General features: G+C 57.7%; 1 protein-coding gene across 4 annotated transcripts; it reads left to right on the forward strand.

Annotated features, from left to right (window-relative positions):
- The first annotated feature begins 6,519 nt into the window (after positions 1 to 6,519).
- On the forward strand, positions 6,520 to 22,341 carry BBC3 (BCL2 binding component 3). Of its 4 annotated transcripts, none has more exons than XM_037155142.2 (4): positions 6,520 to 6,589; positions 17,012 to 17,300; positions 18,675 to 18,865; positions 21,232 to 21,434. In XM_037155142.2, exons 2-4 carry the CDS (start codon positions 17,027 to 17,029, stop codon positions 21,346 to 21,348), a joined length of 582 nt encoding a protein of 193 aa, XP_037011037.1. In that variant the 5' UTR covers positions 6,520 to 6,589; positions 17,012 to 17,026; the 3' UTR covers positions 21,349 to 21,434. The 4 variants fall into 4 exon arrangements, with proteins under 4 accessions (XP_037011037.1, XP_037011036.1, XP_037011039.1 ...); XM_037155141.2 differs by lacking the exon at positions 6,520 to 6,589 and adding an exon at positions 14,161 to 14,410; XM_037155143.2 differs by lacking the exon at positions 6,520 to 6,589 and adding an exon at positions 15,007 to 15,024.
- Positions 22,342 to 23,768: the final 1,427 nt, after the last annotated feature.

Raw genomic sequence — 23,768 nt, forward strand, 5'->3', positions numbered from 1 at the left:
CATAATACACCAATTATTGTAAGCAATGATAAATGCTGTGTAAAACGTACAGGAGGTGATGACAGCTATAAATGGGCAGACCAGATTTTCTGAGATTGCTAGTACTGTACTTATATTTCACAATTTAAAACGTGGAAAGTGACGCTGAATGGTGTGGCTCAGTTGGTTGGGCATGGTCCCAAAGAGCAAAAGGTCGCTGGTTCGACTGTGGTCAGGGCACACGCCTGGGTTGCAGGTTGGGTCCCTGGTTGGGGGTGTGCCAGAGGCAACTGATCAATGTTTCTATCTCACAGCAATGTTTCTCTCTCTTTCTCCCTCCCTTCCCATGTCTCTAAACAAATAAATAAAGTCTTTTTTAAAAAAAGACTGAAATTCTATATCTTTAACTTAACAAGGGAAAAAGTTCACTACCTTTTAAACCGCTGGGTAGTGTTCTGTCCTGCAGATGGCCGTAATTTGCCCCACTGGCCTCACAGAGGTTTGAGTAGTTCCCAGTTGGGGGAGATTGCCCACGATGCTGCCTTGAACTTCTAGAAGCACACATCTTTCTGGGTACATGATCCGTAACTTTGCTCAAAGAGGACTCAATGTTATGATTAAGACGGTGGACTGTGGACCTTCTGAAGCCAGGAGGCATGGGTTTGAATCCTGGCTCTGTCCTTTACTGACTGTGTGACCTTGGGGAAAGTAGGACAATTCTCTGGATTTCGGTTGTTTCATCTGTGAAACAGACATTGTGACACCTCCCTCCTGGGTCTGTTGTGCAGAATTCAATGATCGGTGATTACTACATATAAGTTGCTTGGCACAAGTCCTGAAAAAATTGTTACTTCTTAATAAATGGAGGAAGTTTACGACTTCTAAAAAGACAACTTGCTGGATCAAAGGTTAATTTACTATAAAGCCCAAAGGAACAGAGGCGGAGCCAGGTTAAATAGGGCCCGAAGTTTACACAATTTGGAAGCGCTCCTGAAGAAAATGAACATGCCCTGGCTGGTGGCTCAGTGGGTTGAAGGCCAGCCTGCAAACCAAAAGGTTACTGGTTCTATTCCCAGTCAGGGCACATGCCTGGGTTGCTGGCCAGGTCCCTGGTTGGGGGCATGCAAGAGGCAACCACACATTGATGTTTTTCTCCCACATCCAATACATCGATGTTTCTCTCCATGTCTTCCTCCCTTCCCCTCTCTTTAGAAATGAACAAATAAAATCTTAAAAAGAAAAAAAAAAGAATACAGCAATGTGAGAGACTTCCAGGGCCTCCCAGGGCATTGGATGGTCATGGAAGGGAGGGCTCAGCAGCCTCACTGGAAAGCCTCCACTTTGGACAGAAAGAGGCTGCCCAGGGCACAGTATTTTTGGTACCTTGAAGACAACCCATTCTCCCTCTTGTCTGGGCCTCAGCACAGGCTGTTCCTCCTGCTTGGAATACCCTTCCAGCCTTTTCTTCTAGTTAAGTCCTCCTCATCCTGAAGACTTGGCTCAGATATCAGCACCTCTTCCAGGAAGCCCTCCCTGACTACAGACTAGGGCAGGTGGCCCTCTGGGATTCCTACTCCCCCTACATTCCTTCACCCCAGGACAGCCCATGTCCTCATTTTCCGGGAACGGGCTTGTATGCCCCCAGACTCTGAGCCCTGCAGGGAAGGGAAGGGCTGGGTTGTCTCTGTCACCACTGTGTCCCCAGCCCTGAAGATCCCAGGGCCATGCACACGGTAGCCCTCAGCATGTAATGAACAACTGAAGCAGCCCGGCTCTGCTGGAGCGCTCACGATCTCCCCAGCCCATTGAGCTGGCAGGTCCCAGCCCCATGGTTTCCCAAACGCCCTTTACAACAAAAGCTATTTTCCTAAGACTCCTTTTACTCTCCCGAGATGAAATGCATGGCTAGTATGTCCCACTAGCATACATCATTTTAAAAATCAATATAATAATCTAACTGTAACGTAAAGGAGAAATGAAAGTAATTTATAATAAAGCAAAATGTGTACAAAGGCGCTAGTACAACCACCCTGGAAAAGATGAATGGTCAAATGCTTTTACCTACTTGTAATGAATGTGTCTGAGTGTAAGGGAACTTGAAAACCCGCCAGTGGAATATGGTCGACACCCTTTGGTTGCAGCTGAGATTCTGAGAAGGGGCTCTGTGTGCCCGTGCATGTGTGTGTGCGTGTGTATGCGTGTGTGCTGTGTGAACACAGCACCCAGGACAATAGATTGACACAGAGACTGTAGTGAAACACTTTGGATTTTTTAAAAGATTTTATTTATTTATTTTTTAGAGAGAGGGGAAGGGAGGGAGAGAAACGTCAATGTGTGGCTGTCTCTCCCGTGCCCTCAACTGGGGACCTGGCCCGAAACCCAAGCAGGTGCCATGACAGGGAATTGAACCAGTGACCTTTTGGTCTGCAGGCTGGTGATCAGTCTACTGAGCCACACCAGCCAGAGCACCTCTGTGAACAAAACGTGCCACAGTTTTCCCTAGAAGGAAGTAGTTGCATCCTTGGGAAATTCAGGCTGTATTAAAACTATGCAAATAAACCTGGCTGTTGTGGCTCAGTGGATTAAGCACCAGCCTGTGAACCAAAGGGTTGCCAGTTCAATTCCCAGTCAGGGCACCTGCTCAGGTTGCAGGCCAGGTCCCCAGTGGGGGGTGCATGAGAGGCAACCACACGCTGATGTTTCTCTCCCTCTCTTTCTCCCTCCCCTACCCTCTCTAAAAATAAAAATAAAAAACACGCAAATACTATTTTTTGTTTACTAACCACATAATGTCTCAAATTTAAGAAACTGACACTATCAAGTGCTGACAAGAATATGGAGCAACCGGAATTCTCAACCACGCCAGGGATTGGGGTGGAATACACTTCAGCCATTTGGAGAACTGTTTGACAAGTTCTACTCCAGTTCACGCATGCTCACACCCCATGAGCCAGCCAATCCACTCTGAGGCATTTGCACAAGAGAAATGCGTGGCCACATTCACCATGTCAAAAGACATGGCATGTATCAGAAGGTCCACAGATACTTTAACATTACAGCCTCTCTTATGGGCTGATTTGTGTTTGCCACCTCCCCTAAAATGTATATGTTGAAGTCCAAAGCCCCCATACCTCAGCATGTGACCTTATTTGTACCCAAGCCTTTTACAGAGGGAGTTCAGTGAAAATGAAGTTATTAGAATGGGCCCTAATCCGGTATGACTGGTGTTCTTGTAAGAAGAGATTAAGGCCCTGGTCAAGCGGCTCAATTGGTTAGCGAGTTATCCCATACATTAAAGGGTTGAGGGTTCGATTCCTGGTCACAGTACCTAATTAGGTTGCGGGTTCAATTTCTGGTCAGGGAGTGTACAAGAGGCAACTGATTGATGTTTCTCCCGCACATCAATTCCCTCTCTGTAAATTCAGTGACCATATCCTCCGGAGAGGATTGAAACAAAGAAGAGGAGATTAAGAGAAAGATCCACACAGACGGCGGACCCTGTGAGGACACAGGGAGGAGGCAGCCATCTGGAAACCGGGGAGGGAAAGCCTCTGAAGGAACCAACGCCGACACCACCGTGACCTCAGACTTCTAGCCTCCAGAGTTAGGACAAAATTAATTTCTGTTGTTTAAGTCCCCAGGCAGTGCCACTGGGTGATGGCAGCCCTACCAATTTAACACAGCCCCAAACTGGGAACAACTGTAGTGCCCATCAGCAGTTCGCACGGTCGGCAGTGCCTTCACACCACGGAATACTATACAGCAATGAAAACGGGCAGACTCTACCTGCATACAACGTGGACGAATCTCATTAACATGCATCGTTCCATTTATAGGAAATTCTAGAACACGCAAAGCCAGTCTCTGCTGTTAGAACTCAGGATGATTATGCAGAGAAAGAGTGAACACAGGGGGCCTGCGGGGTGGTCCTGGGGAGCTTGCAAGGTCCTGTTTCTCCCCCAGGGTGCTGATTACATGGAGTTTTTCACTTGGGATTTGTGAGTTTTCCCAAATGGTGATACCCTCGTTTAAATAACGTTTTTAAAAACTTTGAAAATAAAATTTGAAAGTTCAAAAATAATCATAAAAATATTTTGTGTGTATGTATAAAATGGAGTTAAAATATCTAGCATTAGTCCATAATTATCAGACTGCATGAAAAGATCTGGTAGAAATTTGAGAGCCAAGCAGGTTGAGTTTCACGGTGCAAGTTTTCCATTTGCCACCAGAGGGCGGCGTGGTGCACTCCCTGCCGCTTCAGCCACGGGGCAAGCATTCATTCAACAAACAGTCCTTGAAACACGAAAACCTGCTATGTTCCGGGCCTCGTTCTAGTGTTTAGATCTGTGAAATGGGGATTCGAATGTATAGCTGTGTTGGAGGCACGTCTCTGCCGCCACGAAGCTCACTCTCCCCAAAAGGAGGCAGACAGTAAACAGCTAAACAACGTGATATGTAATAGGAATGCTGTGGAGCAAAATAAGGCAGGCTGAGAGGACAGAGATGACCCGGGAAGGCTTCTCCGAGGAGGTGACATTTGAACAGAGACCAGAGTGAAACACGGAATCAAGCTGGGTGAATATGGGGGCATGCCAGGGGGAGGAAGGGGGTATGGGGGCTCCATTGACCAGCTGTAAGGTGGAAAGGGAGACTGAGGCAGGCCCAGCCAGGCCTGATAGGAGGCAAAGGGCAGTACGTTCTCTGGTGCAAGAAGCACAGCCCAAGGCACAGACGAGACATCTCTCTAGCCCTGGCTGGTGTGGATCAGTGGACTGAGTGGTGAACTGCAAACCGAAGGGTGGTCTGTTCAATTCCCAGTCAGTGCTTATGCCTCAGTTCCGGGTCAGAATTCCCAGTTGGGGGCATGCAAGAGGCAATGACATATTGACGTTTCTCTCCCTCTCTCCCTCCCTTCTCCTCTCTAAAAATAAACAAAATCTTTTTTAAATAAGAGAGAGAGAGAAGAGATAACCTATAAGCATGAGGGGAGACAGGGAGGCAATCAAAGGGTCCTGCATGGAGGAGGCAGCACAAGACTCAAGTAAAGTGCTGAGTAAGAAGGGAAGTGCTGAGAATGGTTCCAGAAACACACTATATGTGTTTGCTATTATTGCTATTATCCATCGAATCCACAAATAAATACTGAAGAAATCATGTAGATTCTACTTTTAAAATAAATAAGCCAAAAAAGTCCACAGTCCTATCACATCTGCCACCTCCACTTCCTGTCTCTCAGGACAGTCATAAGGATTTAACGAAACCAGGCACAAAGTAGGTGCACAGAATGTGAGAGCTGACATTATTATTATTATTATTATTATTATTTGCCTCCGCCCCTTCACCCTTCCAGCTGCTCAGACAAAAATGTGGAGCTCCCCAAAGTCCCCCCCCCCCCCATCCACATCCAGTGCCTCAGCTAATCCCATTCACTCCACCTTCAGTCCGGCTCCACAGCTTCCACTTTGGTGCAGTGGCCACCACTTGAGCCTGAGTCGCCTCCTCCCTCTTTGGCCTCCCTGCTCTCCGCTTACAACTTGTTTTCCACTTGGCCGCCGGAGGGCGCCTGTTAGAACTAAATGAGCTCACACTCAAAGCCTTCCTGCGGTTCCCACCTCGCTCAGAGTAAAAGTTAAAGTCCTCGAGGTGATCTAAACCCTCTCGGACCTCCTCTCCCACACGCCCTCCCTTCCCTTACTCTCAGCTCTTCCAGCTGCCCAATAGCTCCTCGCCTTTCTGGACACGCCCACTCTGGCCTCAGGACCTTTGCGCCTTCCCTTCTCTGACTGGGGCACTCTGCTCCCTCACCAACGATCACTTTCTCAGCAAGACTTTCCCTAACATCCTTAGTAAGACCACCTTCAAGACTTTCCAGGCCCCTTTTCTGCTTCTCTTTTCTACTCCCAGATTCACTTTGTATTTTTGCTTATGTTTACCATTGTTTGTCTCCTCCAGACCATGAGGGCAGGGATTTCAGCTGTTTTGTTTACTGCCATATGTCCAGTGCCCACAGCAGTGCCTGTCACAGAAGACACCCTGGTAAATCTTCGCCGAATGAATAAATGAATGAATGACCACTGGCATCTTGGTGGTTATAAGCACCCCCTTCTCTCCCTAGGCATGTCCTGACGTACCGTTCACCTGCTATGTGACCTTAGGGGGCCGACTTCAATTTTCTGACCTCAGTGTCCCTGTTGTAACCGGGATTTCAAATACTTTCCATCTCATGGCATTGCCGTGAAGATTAAATAGATTCAGATTCGCAGCATTCCCGAGCTGGTGACATCCTGAGGGGCAAAGATGGGCTTTTTGTGTGTGTGGCGCCTGCTCTTCCCGCTTTCGCCACTCGGGGGCAGCAAGCGCCCGGTGGATGCGCCCGAGAGGCCCGCGCGGGCCGAAGAGCGGGGGTAACTCCAGCAGAGGAAGCTGATGAAATCCTAGCCAACTCGCAATGAGCTCATCCCGCCCGGGCGCCTCCGGAAGCCACGGGGCCGCCCGGCCTCCGCCTGGCCCGAACGATAAAGCCCGGGTGCTGAACCAAGAGGCGGGAAGTCCTTCCTGAAGTCTGCCCTGCGTGGGGCCTGCTGCCAGAAGCCGGGGCCTGAGGGAAGGGGTGAGGATTAAGTAGAGCGGGGTGGGGGGGTCCCCTGCTTATCGCCGCAAAAAGAAAAGTGAATTTTGAACACGGCTGTAGGAGTGAGAGTGAGGGGATGGGGGAAGGGAGCAAGAGACAAGCCAATGAGAGACACAAAAATGGGGAGACTGAGGCACAGAGAAGCGAGACAGCCTGGGAAAGTAAATGACGGGGCAGAAACGGGACAGGGAGAGGCAGAGACAGGAAGAGAGAGTTGTAGGAGACCGAGAGAGACAGAGATGGGAGGTGGAAGACAAACAAAAGATAGAGAGAAGGACAGGGACACAGTGACAGCGAGAAACATACATGGGGAGACAGAGACATCTAGCCGAGTGGCAGAGATGGGGGAAGCAGAGGCAGAGAGGCAGAGGGGACAGAGCTGTAGGTTTGGGGAGCCGATGGGAAGAGAGGGAGCCAGGGAGGGGCGCCCGGGGTTGGGGTCGCCTGCAGGGGCGGCGGCGGCCGAGTCCCGAGTTACCAAGTTACCGCAGGATTCGCTAGCTTCTCACTGGCGCGGCCTCAGCCAATCAGAGCGCGGCGCCGCTGTTCTCGGGCAGGAGGCCTGGAGACGCGCGCACCTTCCCCCGGCACCGGCTCAGCACGCTGACACACAATCGCGGTGGCACACACACACACACACACACACACACTGCCCCAGACACGCAGCTTCGCCCCCCCCACGCAACCACAGTGACATACACACACGGTCCCAGGAACACGCAGGGACACACAGCATCACACAGGCACCCAAAATCTCAGGGACACAAATCCAGTCCCAGGATACACAGCACGGCCTGACCCCACCACACAATGACATTCCCCTCACGCCCAGCCACACTGACACCCAGCAGCACCCAGGCACGTGCAGTCTTGATGACTCTAGTCCCTAGAACACACAGTATTGGTGACAAACGTGATCACAGTGACACCCTCATAACCCATGGCCTATTCGTCCCAACACACACTCTCACAGTGACACACAATTACAACAATGACACAATCATCGTGACTCACAACATTGCACAGACCCACCTCATTAGTATACCTGCACATACAGCCCCATGGACACACAACCGCAGTGATACACCTGCACATACAACCCCATGGACACACAACTGCAGTGATACACCTGTACATACAGCCCCATGGACACACAACCGCAGTGATACACCTGCACATACAGCCCTATGGACACACAACCTCAGTAATGTACTTGTGTATGCAGCCCATGGACACACAACCGCAGTGATACACCTGCACATACAGCCCCATGGACACACAACCGCAGTAATGTACTTGTGTATGCAGCCCATGGACACACAACCGCAGTGATACACCTGTACACACAACTCCATGGACACACATCACCGTAACAAACACAACCACTGTGACACATTCACAACGACACACCGCGTTGCAAGATGTACATACTGTATGGAACACCCAGTCCCACAAACACACATGTCAGGTACAATGAGAGGCACACACACAACCTCACCACACACAGCATGTTGTGCACACACAGTAATGGTGGGTCACATGCAAGTGTCCCCTGTCACACAACCAGGCATGTTAGCACACCTCCTGGTGACACACAGCACACCCCCATGCACAGCATGACACAATCTCATGGACACACACATGACACACACAATCCCATGGATGCACAGTGTTGTGTACACATACACAACCACCATGGCACACACACACACAATCCCGCTGACACATGGCCTTCCACAGACACACCGTGGTGTCACTAAGCACATGGACACGTCCATACAACCACACTAACACAACAGTGCCATGACACACCGTGCTCACAGACTTTCCTGGTCACACGGCATCATGGCCACACTCACCCCGATGCCACGTGGACACAACCCGGTGGGTACACCCCGTCTCAGCCACGCACCTGGGCACATTGCACAAAACAGCACGCCGGCACCAACGACACAGCCTTACACCACCACCCTCACACACCTCAGGACGTCCTGCAGGAGCACACTGACACAGTCACACACTCGGCAGCCCGACACAACCACCGGCCTCACGGGCCAACACCCCAACACATGGCACGCAGCACACTGTCTCCACAAACTTGCTAAGGACTCTCCAGCCCACACCCCGCCTCACAACCCCTCCCCCTCTTGTCCCAGTAAGATGCGCGTGTTGTGGGATCCGGGGGGAGGGGATGCTGAGTGGACTTGTGCGTGTGTGTTTGTGTGTCTATGTGTGCGCTTATGCCTCCCCCCTCTCGGCCCTTCCCCGGGGGGCGGGGCCGAGCGGCAGCCGCTGTTACCGGGTAAACTTCCCCGCCCCCCCCAGCGCGGCCATTAGTCAACCCCCCCCAGGATGATGTCATCGCCTCATTCTGGAGGCTGAGTAATCCTCAACTCCGCCCCCCCCAGGTACCAGGGAAGGGGCGGGCCGCACCTGGGCTCGCCGGGCTTTGGAGCTGGGGGGGATTGGCTGCCCTGGGTCTCCCTGGGATGGGGACTAAGGAATCCGAGCCTCCCTGAGTGGCCTGGGGGCTCGCATCCGGGTCCCTTGAAACTGGGGGCTCCCAGCCCAGGATCCCCGTTTGCCACCTAGAGGTGCTGGGCGGCTGGGTCTTCCAGACCTCGGGTCCTGGGCACCCCTGGACACCCTCCGGACCGCTGCGAGAGGCTGGGCGACCTGGCCCAGTGTCTGGGGGCGGGGGCGGAAGGGGTGGTCTGAGAAACTCAGGGCTTCGATTCCAGGTTCCTTGGCACTTAGGAGGCCTGGGGCGCTGCTAGGGGGCGGGGGTGTGGAGTCCCAGGGAGGAGAAGTGGCCGTGGGTCAGATGTCCTGGGGATCAACAAGCCGGACCCTGGGGAAAAGGACTCAGAACCGAGCGGAGCTGGCAGGTCCGCACCCTGCGCTGGGCAGGTGGTCATCTGGATGAAGGGGACACCTGAGGGGCCAGGTCACTGCTGGGAGGGAAGGTTGGAAGGGGCGAGGGCCTTCCAGTATAAACACAACCAGGGCTCGAATGCCCAGGGGTCCTGAGGCATCTCAGGGGACCCAAAGGCCTGAGTCCCATTTCCGGAGGAGGCGGGGTGCTTGGTTCAAACTTTCATAACATCCGACAGGCCTGGGTCCCCTCTGGGGACACCCTCAGCCCTTGTTTTCTGGGACTGGGAAACTCGGCATCTCCTGAGGAGAGGGGACTCATCCTCATTGTCACAGGACAGGGAATGCCTGGGTCCTTTGGGGAGAGGTGGGGGCACCCCTACTTTTATGGGGTCAGGACGCCTGGGTCCTTTTCTGGGGGATCCTCAGTTCCTGTTTTCAAGCGCCACGATGCCTGAATCCTGTTTCGGGGTGGAGGGGTCAACCAGCTCCTGTGTTCACGGGGTCAGGATGCCCAGGTCTCCTGGGAAGGGAACGCTGGGTCCCTGCTCTCCCAACTCTCAGCGTACCTCCCCGGCGGGAGGGACGGGATGCGCAGCCCATTTCCAACCCATCCCAAGTGCCCATCCTCGTCCGAGGGTGCTGGGCGGGGAGGAGGCGCGGGGGGGCGGGGGACGGTGGCCAGTCCAGGCCTCACCCCAGCCCACCGCAAGCTTGCAGGCCGTGCGCCCCGCAGCTCCCCGGGGCCCGGCTCCCCGCCCCCCGCGCCGAGGGCTCCCCTAGATCTGGGCGCGCGGGCGGGCGGGCGCCGTAGCGACCAATGAGCGCGCTCGCCGTCTCTGGGAGCCGGGCCGGCTCTGCCCGCCTGGCATTGGGCACGCGGTGGGCAGCGGCGGGCGGGGCCTGGGGGGTCCTCGCGCCTGGTTGGGCCAGGCTTGTTGCTGGGTAACGGGGCGGCGAGTTTCCCCTGGCAACGGCGGCGGGTACCGCTCACTGGCTGGCCGGGAAGGAGGGGGGGCGCGGGCGCAGGCAGGCCCCGCAGACCCCAGCAACAGCGCGCGGCCCCCGCCCCGCCGGGGAGCGGTAACCTTCACACGCGCCGGCCTCTCGGACCCTGCGGACGCCGGCGCCCCCGCCCAGCCCCCACCGGCTTCGGTCCAGCCTCCGGGCTTGGGAGGCCGGCTACGCAGAGGGGACCCAGGAGGCCCCCTCTCCACCGCTGAAGGCCGGTACTCAGGCCCTGCAGTGAAAAGTTAAGTCCTTCCCCAACTCGCTCTTGCCGTGCGGAGAAATCTACTTCCCCAGAATGGCGCACAAGAGATTGGGGAAGGGTGCGGGTCTGCCGTAAGACCGGCTGGGACACTCATTTCTTCAACCGGCACTTGGCATGGAGGCTGCTCCCGCTGGAAACTGCTCTAATTGTCTAACAAATACACACTCACTTAATCGTCACATTTAATTTTGGGTCCTTTGGTGATCCCCCTCTGTGTACAGGTGAGGAAGATGAGGAAATGGGGCACAGAGAGGGGAAGCTGCTTGATTAAGGCCATCGTCCGAACCCAGGTAGCCTGGCTGCAGAGTCTGGCCGCTTTATCGCTGCACTGTGCCGGAGGTCCCTTTCAGAGGCGTTCATATGCAAAATGAGAAACCAGTGGCTGGCCCTAGGGCCGCTGGTCTGAAAGCCCTGTCCCTACCTAGGGGTCCTAACTTCAAGTTCTTGTTTGGATTCTGAGAGAGTCGGTGGACCCCCCACACTGGTAGTAGTAACGCTGGATACCAGGTATTAAGCACCCACCAGGCCTTAGCGCTTTACTTTTATCCACCTTCTCACTCTGCAAAATCCTATGAGATGGAGCCTTTCATTGTCCCAGCTCACAGATGGGGAAGTTGAGGCACAAAGACACAACCGCTAACCCAAGGTCACAGCACCAGTAGGTGGCAGAGCCGGAAGTTCTAACGCAGGCCATCTAGACCCAGAACCTTGTTTGGTGAGCTCAGCCTGCAGGGTTTTTTTGGGGGATGGGCCAGAGCTGGGGGTCTGGCCCTGGGAGGTTAGGGTGTCTAATCTGGAGCAGGATCTGGACTAAAGAGTGGAAATCATCTTCACTGGTGACACTACTTAGGGCCTGGTGACTCTTGGTCCTCTCCCACCCTCTCCCACTCCTACCCACCAAGCTGGGTCCCTCCAGTCCTTCACTCATTTTCTTCTCAGAAAATCATCCCGGCGCATCTGGCCTCCTGGTGTTTAGTCCTAGATGGGCAGCTTGAGGGCCCTGAGCCATGTGTGAGGCACACAGGCTGGACGGTGAGCTAACCCAGGGCTGGGGCCTGCCTCTCTCGTAACTTCATCACTGCCGGTCACAGAGCAAACACTGGCCATAACCAGTGACCCGAGTGATAAGTGCATTTATTAGGCGCCTGCTACATGTCAGCCACTCAATGACTTCCATGCACGATCCCATTTAATGAATGTCTGCAGTGACATTTCTCAAACGCCTTTACACTCGACCTTTAAAGTCAAAGATACACTTTCTGTGGGACCCGGTGTGTACTTACCACACATCAGCCACGTTTTCACAAAACGGCATTTTCCTTTGGCTTCTTGATTTTGAACGCGATATTCTATTTTGCATTGTTTTAAAAGTCTGGTCAAGCCCTGGCTGGTGTGGCTCAGCGGATTGAGCACGGGCCTGCAAACCAAAGGGTCGCTGGTTAGATTCCCAGTTGGGGCACATGCCTGGGTTGCGGGCCAGGTCCCCATTAGGGGGCGCATGACAGGCAACCACACATTGATGTTTCTCTCCCTCTCGTTCTATCTCCCTTCCCATCTCTCTAAAAATAAATAAATAAAATCTTAAAAGAAAAAAAAAAAAGTCTGGTCAAGAGCCACTGGACTTGCATGTGGAAGGAGCTTCCTATAAAGGAGCACAGGGAAGGATTTGGGTGACAGAAAGGCTCTGAATCTTGATTGAGGTGTGCGTCTGTCACACTCCACCAACTAGACCCTGAGAAAGAGTGAATTTTATTGTGCGTAAATATATCTCCATCAACCTGAATAAGAACAATAAGAACCACAAAAGTGATTTTGCAATCCATGGTTTGCTCACGGCTCACCGTTTGAAAACATTGGAAGGAAAGAGGGAGGGAGGTTAAATCAGTCCCCCCCCATACTGAAAGCAGGGAGATTTTTAAAGATGATTTTATTTATTTATAGAGAGAGGGGAAGGGAAGGAGAAAGAGAGGGAGAGAAACATCAGTGTTTGGTTGCCTCTCCTGTGCCCCCTACTGGAGACCTGGCCTGCAACCTGGGTTTGTGCCCTGAGTGGGAATTGAGCCGACCACCCTTTGGTTTACAGGCCCGCACCCAGTCCACTGAGCCACACCACGCAGGGCTGAAGGTAGGGAGATTTCAGGTGTGGTGTCCACTTCCCGCGTCTCTTGGGAACTCACAGGATCTGGCCCTGGAAGAAGCCCCCGTCTGAGCGCCGGACCAGCCCACCGCTGCTCGGGACTGGCATCCCTCCTCGGCCAGCTCCGTGCTGGGCACTCAAAGGCAACTCACCCTGTGGTGACGAGGTTTGGGTGGGGGTGTGACACGGAGGGAAGAAAAAGTGCAGGGGAGACAGAGCCTCAGAGTCCCAGGGGAAGAGAGGCCAGGGGCCAGCCAGCCGGAGCTGGGGCGGGAGCGACAATGGGAAGCTGAGAAGGGAAAGGGAACTGAAACCCACCAGAAGGTGGGGTGAGAGGCAGTGCAGGGGCTGCTGCCCGGGCATGTCCGTGCCAGGTGCCTGGGGTTCTTTCTGGCCCGGGGGCCACCGCCAGATTTGTGGCGAGTGCGGCCAGGTGTGTCTGTTAGCGAGCCTGTGCGCAGGAGCCTGCCACAGGGATGAGTTGGTGACTGTCTGTTGGGGGCCAGTTTCTTCTAGGTCTGCCTTGATCTTTGTCTCTGAGGGTCAACTTCTGACAGTTGCACTGCGTCAGCTGTGAGCTGGGGTGGCTGTTGGTTTGTAATCTCTATGGGACTGTCATCTAAATCAAACTGAACCTCCAGGTATCCGTGACAGGTGTGTGTGTGTGTGTGTGCGTGCACCTGCGCGCTCATTGGAATGTCCCGACTGCGAGCCCGGTCGGTGTGGGTGTCTGTGCACCTGTGTGTGTCGCTCTACCGGGTCAGTCTCCCTGTCCCGGCGCCTGTGTCAGAGTCGGTCTCTGCATTGGTGTCTAGGTGTGTGTGTGTGTGTGCGCGTGTGCCCCAGGTCGGGCTGTGTTTTTGTGGCCCCCACCCCCGGCCGAGGTGTGCATCTGGGAAACTGTGGCCGTGTGTCTGAGTCCGCTCGTCTCCGTCGCCCTGTCGGCACGTGACTCCGTGTACCCTGGAGCGCGGCTGCGGGGGTGTGTGTGTCTGTCTGTGAGTCCCAGTCAGTGTGTCAGTGTGTCAGTGTGTGTCCGGCTGTCCCGCGTCGCCCTGGGCCAGGCCCCGCCCCGGCCCCGCTGCAGGGAAACCCCCGGTGCAGAGGTAGGGGGCGCGGCGCGCGCCAGCAAGTCCCGACTTGTCCAGCGCGGGCGGGCGGGGCCGTGGCGTCACGCGGGGGCGGGGCGTGAGACCCGCCGGGCGGGGGCGGGGCGGGACGGGGCGGGGCCGCCGCCGAGCTGGCCCAGGATCCGCCGGGCTGCCTGAGACGCGGCGCGAGCCACATGCGAGCGGGCGCCTGGCGGCCGCAGCAACCGAATCGGCAGCGGCGGCCACGACGCGGACGCGCTTGCGGCCCGAGCAGCAGCAGCAGCCACAGCGACAGCAGCAGCTACTTCAGTTAGAGCAGCAGCAGCAGCAGTCGCCGCAGCGAGCGGCGCTCGGCGGGCGCGCCCTCCTGAAGGAAGCCGCCCGCCCCCGATCGCCGCCCCCTCTGGCGTGTTCATGCCCCCGGGGTGAGTGTGCGCACCCCGAGTCCCCGCTGGCCTGGATTGGCCAGGCCCGGTGGGCTCCCTGGAGGCGGTGGCGGGAATGCGCGCGGGGAGCACTGGGGGCGCACTGCATCCCCACCGCGTGCCCCCCTCTCTTCCCGCCCTCCGCCCTCACCAGGGACTCGGGGCCAGGCAGGGGTCGCTGCGCCGGGGGCACCAAGGGTCGAGGAGCGCAGGTGCCTCAGCGGTCTGGCGGGTTTGTTTACAAACAATGGGGTGCAGGCTCGGCAGCGCCCCCTGGTGGCCAGTGCGGCCCCGGGGAAGTGAGTCGACCCCGGCTGCCCCGGCCTCCGCAGTCCGGGAGGGGCGGGGCGGGGGTACTGCGCGGAGGGGCTGCCACACCCGGGGCGCGCGCCCGCTGGGGGCGGCGACAGGGGGCGGCTCGCGGGCCGCGGAGTCTGCGGCTCCTGCGGGCGGGGGCTGCGCCCCAGCAACAGCCGGTTATTGGCCCCGCGTTCGCCTGGCGGGCGGGGCGGGCGCACGTGGCGGCGGCGGGGTTGGGGGGGGGCCTGTGACAGCGCAGGGGGGCGTCTGGCCCCGCCGTGGGAGCGCGCGTGTGCGGGGTTGTGGATCTGCAGGTGTCTCGCCTGGGTGTGTGTGTGTGTGTGTCTCGCTCCGAGTTTGTGCTGGGGTGTGCAGGGAGTGGTGGTGTCCGTCCGGCCGGGGTGTGTGAGTGAGTCCCCGTGCACGTTTGTGCGGAGCGCTGCGCGGCTGCCCTGCCTGAGGGGTGGGGGCTGTTTCTGTGCGGTGTACCTGCGTGTGTGTTTTCTCTGCGAGAGTTGCCTGCGTGTGCTGTTTGGGTGTGTTTCCGTGGTGCTGTGTTGCTTGTGTGTGCTGGCCTGTGGTGGTTGTGTGTTTGTGTGTTGCTTGAGTGAGCCGTGTTTGTATGTGTATCCTGCCCGATGGGCTGTATTTTTGTGTGCTCGCGTGTCTTGCCTGTGTGGACTCTGTGACGGCGCGTATCTCCAGGGCATGTGTCTCTCAGCTCGGCGTTTAGGACGGTATGCCTGCTGCATGCCCACGTCTGTTTTCTGTCCAGGTGTCTGTGAGTTCTGCACGGTGTGTGTGTGTGTATGTGAGTGTGTGGTGGGGGGCTGTCTCCGTCTCTGTTTGGCCTGTGTGTCTGGCACTGGTGTCTGGGAATCGGAGACCGTGTCTCGGTGGGGTCTGTGCCGCACAGGCAGTGGGTGTTGCTGGCAGCCTCTTGCAGGGGGCTGTCTCCGCGTGTGTGTGTGTGTGTGTTGGGTCTGAGGGGCTTGTCTCCGTGATCGGCTGGCTCATGCGTGTCATGTGGGCTGCGTGTGTGCAGTGTTTATGTCAGTCACGTGAGACCAGTGTTTTCTGTGGGCGCGTTAGGTGTGCGTGCTGCCAGGGCTGCGCGGGGTTAGAGTTAGCGGGTGCGTGTGGCGCGTCCGGGGCTGACGGTGGGCTGTCGTGTTTTGAGGCTGGGGGAGGAGGAGGGTGGGCTGGCATCTGCTGTTCTGCTGTTGTGTCTGCGAGTCTCTGCCGGCGAGTGGGGTGCTGTGTGCGGGTCCGAGGACACGTGTCCTGGGGTCTGAGAGTTGGTGACAAGTGGGTGTGTTTCGGTGGTGTTGGTCTGTGTGTGTGTGTGTATGAGTTGGTGTGTGTGTGTTGGTCTGCCTGTGTTGATGTGTGTATGAGTGCTGAGGTGTGCATGCCTTATCTCTTGGGTGTGTGTGTGGGGAGGGGTAAGTGTGTTTGAGAAGTGTGTGTTCCTGTTGGTGCTGTGGGGGGGGGGCACGTCAAGAGTGGGTCAGCGAGCGAGATGCTGACACTCTGTGTATGTGTGTGACGTGTGTGGGGGGCCGAGGTGGCGGGGATGGGTTGTGCCGGGCAGTCCGCACTGATTGTGTAGCCCTCCTGATGGGCTGTGTGTGTGTGTGTGTTCACATTTTGGTCAGTGTTTCTGTGTGTGTCCTGGGGAGCGAGTCGTGGTGTCCGACACTGAGGCCATCTCAGTGTCTCTGTGCAAATGGGAGGTGAGGCGGGAGGTCACCCTGGCCAGTCCTGCCTGAGTCCTCACGTGTCCGCGTCGTGTGTCCTCCACACACACCCCTGGTTTTCTCCGTGTGGGTCCCGCCGCAGTCCCTGTGTGTTGGGGGGGCCGTCAGGGTGCCAGAGTGCCCTTGGAGTGTGCCCACCTCTGTGTCCCAGGAGCCACCCCACCAGCCTGTGTCCTATGTGAGCCCCTGTCAGTTTGGATGAGTCTGTGTTGTGTGGCTGTCACCCCCCTGTGTCTGGGTCCGGGGTGCGTCCTTGCACTTGCTGTGAGAGCTGTGTCCTGTGCCCCCTTGTCCCTCCCTGTGGGCCCATCACCCTGTGCTTGGGAGGCTGCCCCCGGCTGAGCCCAGGCTCAGCAGCCCCTGGGTGGTGTGTGTCTTCCGTGGCCATCACCTACATGGTCCTCTCCAACAGGGCCCAGGGTGTGCCACGGGCACTCTCCCTGCCCCCCCACGCGTGCTCAGCACAGTGTGCGGGATTGGAGGTGCCCTGGGGCCCTCTGCACTTGTTGGCTGACGGCACCTCTCTCCCCCTGTCCCGCAGGCCTCAGGGAGCGCCATGGCCCGAGCACGCCAGGAGGGCAGCTCCCCGGAGCCGGTAGAGGGCCTGGCCCGCGACGGCCCTCGCCCCTTCCCGCTCAGCCGCCTGGTGCCCTCGGCTGTGTCCTGCGGCCTCTGCGAGCCCGGCCTGCCCGCCGCCCCCGCCGCCCCGGCCCTGCTGCCCGCTGCCTACCTCTGCGCCCCCACCGCCCTGCCCGCTGTCACTGCCGCCCTGGGGGCCCCCCGCTGGCCTGGGGGTCCCCGCAGCCGCCCCCGAGGCCCGCGCCCCGACGGTGAGTGCCCGCCCCACACCGGGGATGATGGGAGCCGGGCGACAGACACTGAGGAACTGGCCAAGTGGGAGCGGGTGGGGGGAGGTGGCGAGCAGGCCGGGCCACAGGGAGGGTGTGGCCTGTGTGGTCTATGTGTTGCAAGAAGCAGGAAGACCGAGTAGGAGGCTGGGGGGTGGGGGCACGCCGAGTGGGAAGTCCCTCCTGGAATCTGACTGCAGTCCCCGAGTTGCAGCCGGTGGCCGGCCTTTCCCAGCCCCTCTCCCCTAGCCTGGGTCCCTTTAGTCCCCCTGAGGACTGTAGAGGGAGAGAGTGTGGGCAGAGAAGGAGGACGGTCACTTCAGGACTTTGGGGAGGTGTCGAGGGTGGCTTTTTGCCATTATCTGCGTCTTTTTGGCCGAGGCGAGGTCCGCCCTCTGCGCAGGTCCTGGAGGAGGACGGAGGGGGGAGGGGCCATTGTGTTGGGAAAGTGTGTGTGTGTGGGGGGGGTGAGCTTTGGGGAGGGAAGGGTTAAAGGTCCCTTGCCTGATGGGCCGTTAACCCTGTGGAGCCCGGTAGCCCCATCCCAGCCGGCACACTCGGTGGCAGGGGACTCACTGTCCGGGTTGCCCTCCAGCCCCACCCCGTCTCTGGAGCCCAGGGAGGCTCAGAGAGAGAAACTTCTCCGACTCAGTTCCCTGGAAGTGGGACAAGAGGGGACTCGATTTCAAGACCAGAGTCCCAAGTGTGGAAACTGAGGCCCGATTTGGGGCCTTAGGGATCCCTCAGGCCCGGACCTGGGGTGACAGGAGGGAGGAGGAGAGGCCAGAGGAGCTGAGAAGGGGGTGGGTGCTGGAAGGCATCCCCCGCATCCCAGCCCCCCAGGCCGGTGTTCGGAGGCAGCCAGCCTGGCCTTCTGGTCTCCAGGCCACATCCGGAGGTGTGGCTTCACTGTGGTTGGGCGCGAGAGGCCAGGAGACCTGAGGCTGGTGACTCTGGGTGTAGCCAGTGGCTGTATCCCTGTGTGACCTTGGGCCACTTCTTAGGGTGGCCCTCAATTTCTCCATCTGTTAAATGGAGCAGACAAAATTGGCCCCGTTCTGGAAGAGGTACTCAGGTTAGGTGAGAGGAAGGCCTTCTAGACTAACGTGGGCTAGACAGGCGACTTCCGAAAGGCCACCCCGAGACCTCTCACCGCTTCCTGGTGCCTGGGGAGTGGAAGCTGACAACTCAGGCTCTAAGAGGGGACCCTGGAATGGCTAGGAACAAGGCGGGAAGCAGAAGTGAAATCCGGCGCCCGGAAAAGGGAGAAGCGGGCACTGGCTAACTAGTCCCCCAGGAACACCTCGGGGCCTACAGGGATCATGGGTGCTGACCACACCCCTCGGCTTTTCCCAGGTCCTCAGCCCTCACTCTCGCCCGCGGAGCAGCACCTGGAATCGCCGGTGCCCAGCGCCCCGGGGGCCCTGGCGGGCGGCCCCACTCAAGCAGCCCCGGGAGTCCGTGGGGAGGAGGAGCAGTGGGCCCGAGAGATCGGGGCCCAGCTGCGGCGAATGGCGGACGACCTCGACGCTCTGTATGAGCGGCGGGTGAGTGCTGGGGGAGGGGTAGACGGCAGGTGGGACTTCCCGCCGGGGAGGGGGCTGCGGGCGGCCCCGCCAGATGTGCCGCAGCTGCTGCCCTGCGCGGCGGGGTCGCGCCGGGGACAGGCCAGTGGGAGGGGCGGCGTGGCCGCGGAGCCGCCGAAGGCCCCCGCGCGGCGGCTGGCACGGCCCGGCCCGGGGGTGCCCGGAGCGCCGCGGCGCACCCGAGCCCGCGGCCGCGGGGACTGAGGGCGGCGCTCCGCGGAGCGGCTCATATATCCCGGGCTATTTATAGCCGGTGAGTCAGCAGCGGCGGCGCGGCCGCGCCCGCCCCTCCCACCCGCCCGCGCAGCAGGCGGCGCGCCACGCAGCTCTCCGAGCGGGGCGGGGGCGGGGCTCCGGGCGCGAGGGCCCGCCCCCAAGCCCGCCGCTCCTCCTCGGAGCGAAACAAAATATCTGAAGCCTGCAGCAGGGAATGGAGAATAACAAACACCAGGGCGCCCACCCGGCTCTCTGGAACCTGAACCTGACACTCGCACTGCCTGCTTATTGAAAGCAAAACAAAAACCGGATGTTGTGAAGCCCCTTGTCGCCCCTCTGTGACCCCATCCCTTTCCCCCTTCCCAAGAAAACCTCTCAGGCTGGCCTGTCCCATTCCTCTGCAGGTGTGAGTCTTTTACTCCGTATTTACCAGGCCACGAACAATGCTAAGGACTGTAGGGCGTTTTGTGGCGTAATCTTTAAGACAGAGAGAGTGTTTCCCTGCAAACTTTTTCTCCTCTCCGTTTTTGCTGGAGGTTCCTCCACGTGGGCAGAGTCGGTTCACCCACTTTCACTGCTCCTTAGCTTTCTGTCGGATCCACCTATAGCATCCACGTTCGTTCTCTCATGGTTGGATTTTCAGGATGTAAAAACAAACGTTTTACATTTTATTCATTGGCTTTTTTGGTTTTTTGGCTCTCCCAAGTTAGGCACCTTTCCAGGAGCACCCCTGTGTCTCCATAGATTCCCCGGCTGGTCTGCCCACCCTTATGGAATGTTTGCTTCCTTGCTCACCAAGGTGGCTGTGCCGTGTGGCACTCAGAAGCCATGTAAGGGTGGCAGGCTTTTACACTTATGCCAATCTGCCCTGGCTGGTGTAGCTCAGTGGACTGAGCATGGGCTGTGAACCAAAGGGTGGTGGTTCGATTCCCAGTCAGGGCACGTGCCTGGGTTGCGGGCCAGGTCCCCAGTGGGGGTCATGCGAGAGGCAACCACACACTGATGTTTCTCTCTCTTTCTTTCTCCCTTCCTTCTCCTTGCTCTAAAAATTTAAAAAGAAAAGAAATAGACTTACGCCAATCTGATGTGCCCCTTTGCTACCTCCTGGCTGTGGGAGTTGGAGTTGGTGGTGAGTGAGGAGGAGGCAGGGTCAGGCATCTCACCCACCCACCCTTTGGATGCTTTACCTGACCTTGATCCCAACTCTGAGGTGGGCTTCTCCTTCCCAGTACGGGAGAGTGCTGTCACTAACTTTTTATTTATATATATATATATATATCTATTTATTTTTAGAGAGGGGGGAAGGGAAGGAGAAAGAGAGGGAGAGAAACATCAATGTGTGGTTGCCTCTCACGCGCCCCCTACTGGGGACTTGGCCTGGAACCCAGGCATGTGCCCTGACTGGGAATCGACCCGTGATCCTTTGCTTCACGGGCCCGTGCTCAATCCACTGAGCTACACCGGCCAGGGCACTAACTTTTTATTTTTATTGATGGGAGTCTTTTTGTGTCTAGCTTCCTTCTTGCTCACCGTCCTAACAGTCCGGGGCTGAGAGGGTCCCCGAGGCCACTGCATGTCTTCATCCCACCCCTCAGCCCCTCCAAAGAGGTCAGGGGTCAGCTTTGCCTCGACATACTTCTGCGCAGCCTCAGCACAGGGGATCTGTTCCCAGTTCTCCTCCTTCCACAGATTGTTCTAGAATCGCTGAGACTGCGGGCAGATTGTTCTAGAATCGCTGAGACTGCGAGCTCCCTGCCCCCTTCCCTCCATCCCACCCCCAGCCTTTTAGGGGGGCAGGGCAGTGTGGGCTGTGATCCGGCCCCGCCCCTTCCCCCTGGAGTGACTTCCGTTGGGTGACTTTGTCATCTGCAAATCGATGACACGCACTTCTGTCCTCCCTGAAGGTGACGACACTGGCCCACTTGGGCAGAGGAACTGGGGTGTGAGCCCAACTAATAATAAGAGCACCAACGTCAGTGGGCGGGCCGGCTGTGGGTGTAGCTCGCCCTCAGGACCCCGCCTCCTTGCTCCTCGATGCCCTGGGACCCGACCACGCTTGTGCCCCTGTCACGAGCCCACTCTCTGACTTCCTCTTCTCTCTCTTTCCGCAGAGACAAGAGGAGCAGCAGCGACACCGCCCCTCACCCTGGAGGGTCCTGTACAATCTCATCATGGGACTGCTGCCCTTACCCCGGGGCCGCGGGGCCCCCGAGATGGAGCCCAACTAGGTGCCTGCACCCGCCTGGCGGGCGTCGGGGACTTGGGGGGCAGGACCCTCCCGCCTCCTGACGCCCTGGCCAGCGCAGGGGTCGTTGTCTGCACCATGTAGCATATACTGGACTACCAGCCCTGCCTGTCCCAGGGGCGGGCCAGGGCAAGCCCCTCCAGACCCAGCCCCGGCCTTGCTTGGGGTGCACTGAGGGAGATGCGGACTCCTGGGCCCCTGGCCGCGAAGCCGGGGGGAAGAGAGGGCTGATGGACTCAGCGTCTAAAGGCGCCGGTGACCGAGGGGGTGGGGACTGAGCCGCCCGCCTCTGCCGCCCACCACCATCTCAGGAAAGGCTGCTGGTGCTGGCTGCCCGTTCCAGCTGCAGGGTGACACTGGGGGGAGGGGTCTCCCACCCAGTGCTCCTTCACTTTGGGCCTGGCCTCAGGCCCCTGGTGCTTCCCCCCCTCCTCCTGGGGAGGGGGCCCGTGAAGAGCAAATGAGCCAAACCTGACCACTGGCCTCCTGGAGCCAGAGAATGGGGTGCGTCTGCCGGCTGCCCCCACCCAGTGCCCAGCCGTCTTCCCTGAGCCAGCCGGCAGGTGGTGGGCATGCTTGCCTCACCTTCCTCCGGGGGTGGCCAGGAGGGGCCCAGACTGTGAATCCTGTGCTCTGCCCGTGACCACCCCCCACCCCCATAAATCCCATTGCATAGGTTTAGAGAGAGCACGTGTGACCACTGGCATTCATTGGGGGGGGTGGGATATTTGGGCGGAAACCGCCCCAGCCTTAGTCCCCAGGGCAAAGCGCTGGGGGGAAGACGGGGGAGTCAGGGAGGGGGGAGTCTCCGAAGAGGGGGGAGTCTGGGAGCGGGGAGGGGTGGCCCAGCCTGTAAATTTCTGTATATGCGCTGCTGTAGATACCGGAATGAATTTTCTGTACATGTTTGGTTAATTTTTTTTGTACATGATTTTTGTATGTTTCCTTTTCAATAAAATCAGATTGGAACAGTGAATACTCTTTCTGCCCTCCTTCCCCACCATGCGACCCGGTCTGGCCGGAGCCCCTGACCCGCCAGGGCCCACGGGCACAGCCGACCGGCTGCCAGCTGTTCCTGGGGGGAGGCCGAGCCTGGCCCTCACGGTGCCTGCCCTCCTCCCACTCAATGCAAAGCGGAGAGAGGGTTGCTTTCTCATTTACCGCCCCCCCGACACCACTGGGTAAGGTATGTCACGGGGGGCTCAGTATTTACTGACCCATGAGTGACCTGCGAGGAGTCTCAGGGAATATGCCAGTCATGAGACCTTGTCCCTGCTCCCATGAAGGCACAAGGCGATGTCTGGGAGAGCATCGCGCTAAGTGCAGAGTGAGGTTCACCTATGTCTCTGTCCCAAGGCCTAGCCCAGTGCCTGGCTTAAAGAGCTGGTGTTGAATGAACCCAAGAAGGGGCTCTGGCTGGTGTGGCTCAGTGGACTGAGCACTGGCCTGGGAACCCAAAGGTGCTCGGTTCGATTCCCAGTCAGGGCACACGCCTGGGTTGCAGGCCAGGTCCCCAACAAGGGGTGCATGAGAGGCAACCTTACATGTTTCTCTTTCTCCCTCCCTTCTCCTTTCTAAAATAAAATCTTTAAAAGGAAAAAAAAGGGTGCTCCTACAGGGCAACTAGCCAAGTGCCTTTCTGTGCCCTCTCCCACATGAGACTGGCAGACACACCTCGGATCCCAGCTCTGCCCCTTCAGTGCTTCTCCCGGGAAACGGCTCTTCCCCTAAAAGTCCAGGGCCAGAGGGAATCATCACCCATTTGCGGTTCCATTTGTGGATGCGTGTTCATTGGTTGATTCTTCTATGTGCCCTGACCAGGGATTGAACCTGCAGCCTTGGCATGTCGGGATGACATCCCAACCACCTTAGCTAGATACAGACAGGGCCAGTATCTTCTTGGTTTTTAAAAATATATATATTTTATTTCTTTATTTTTAGAGAGAGGGGAAGGGAAGGAGAAAGACAGGGAGAGAAACATCAGTGTGTGGTTGCCTCTCACGCGCCCCCCACTGGAGACCTGACCCGCAACCCAGGCACGTGCCCTGACTGGGAATTGAACCATGGTCCTGTGGTTCACAGGCCCGTGCTCAATCCACTGAGCCACACCAGCCAGGGCGGGCCAGTATCTTCTTTTTAATAGAACCAAGCCTATCATATTGAGGACTGAAAAGTGGGGAATCCCACCCCACCCCCCAGGTTAGATGGTTGAGAGGCAGAGACACAGGGACTGGGACTGGTTGTTCCAGACGTCCGTCCATCTGTCCATGCAGCCTTCTCCCTGGCGCTGAGCCCTCCTGCAGCTTGGCGGAGCTGAGGCTCAGGGTCCCTGGCAGTGAGGCCGGCGGCCAAACCTCCACCACCTGCAAACCGTGTGACCCCTAGCAAGCTGATCCCACACTT

Source organism: Artibeus jamaicensis, unplaced genomic scaffold (assembly GCF_021234435.1).
Source record: "Artibeus jamaicensis isolate MK-2021 breed Jamaican fruit bat unplaced genomic scaffold, CSHL_Jam_final contig_1526, whole genome shotgun sequence".
In the NCBI taxonomy this organism is placed as follows: domain Eukaryota; kingdom Metazoa; phylum Chordata; class Mammalia; order Chiroptera; family Phyllostomidae; genus Artibeus; species Artibeus jamaicensis.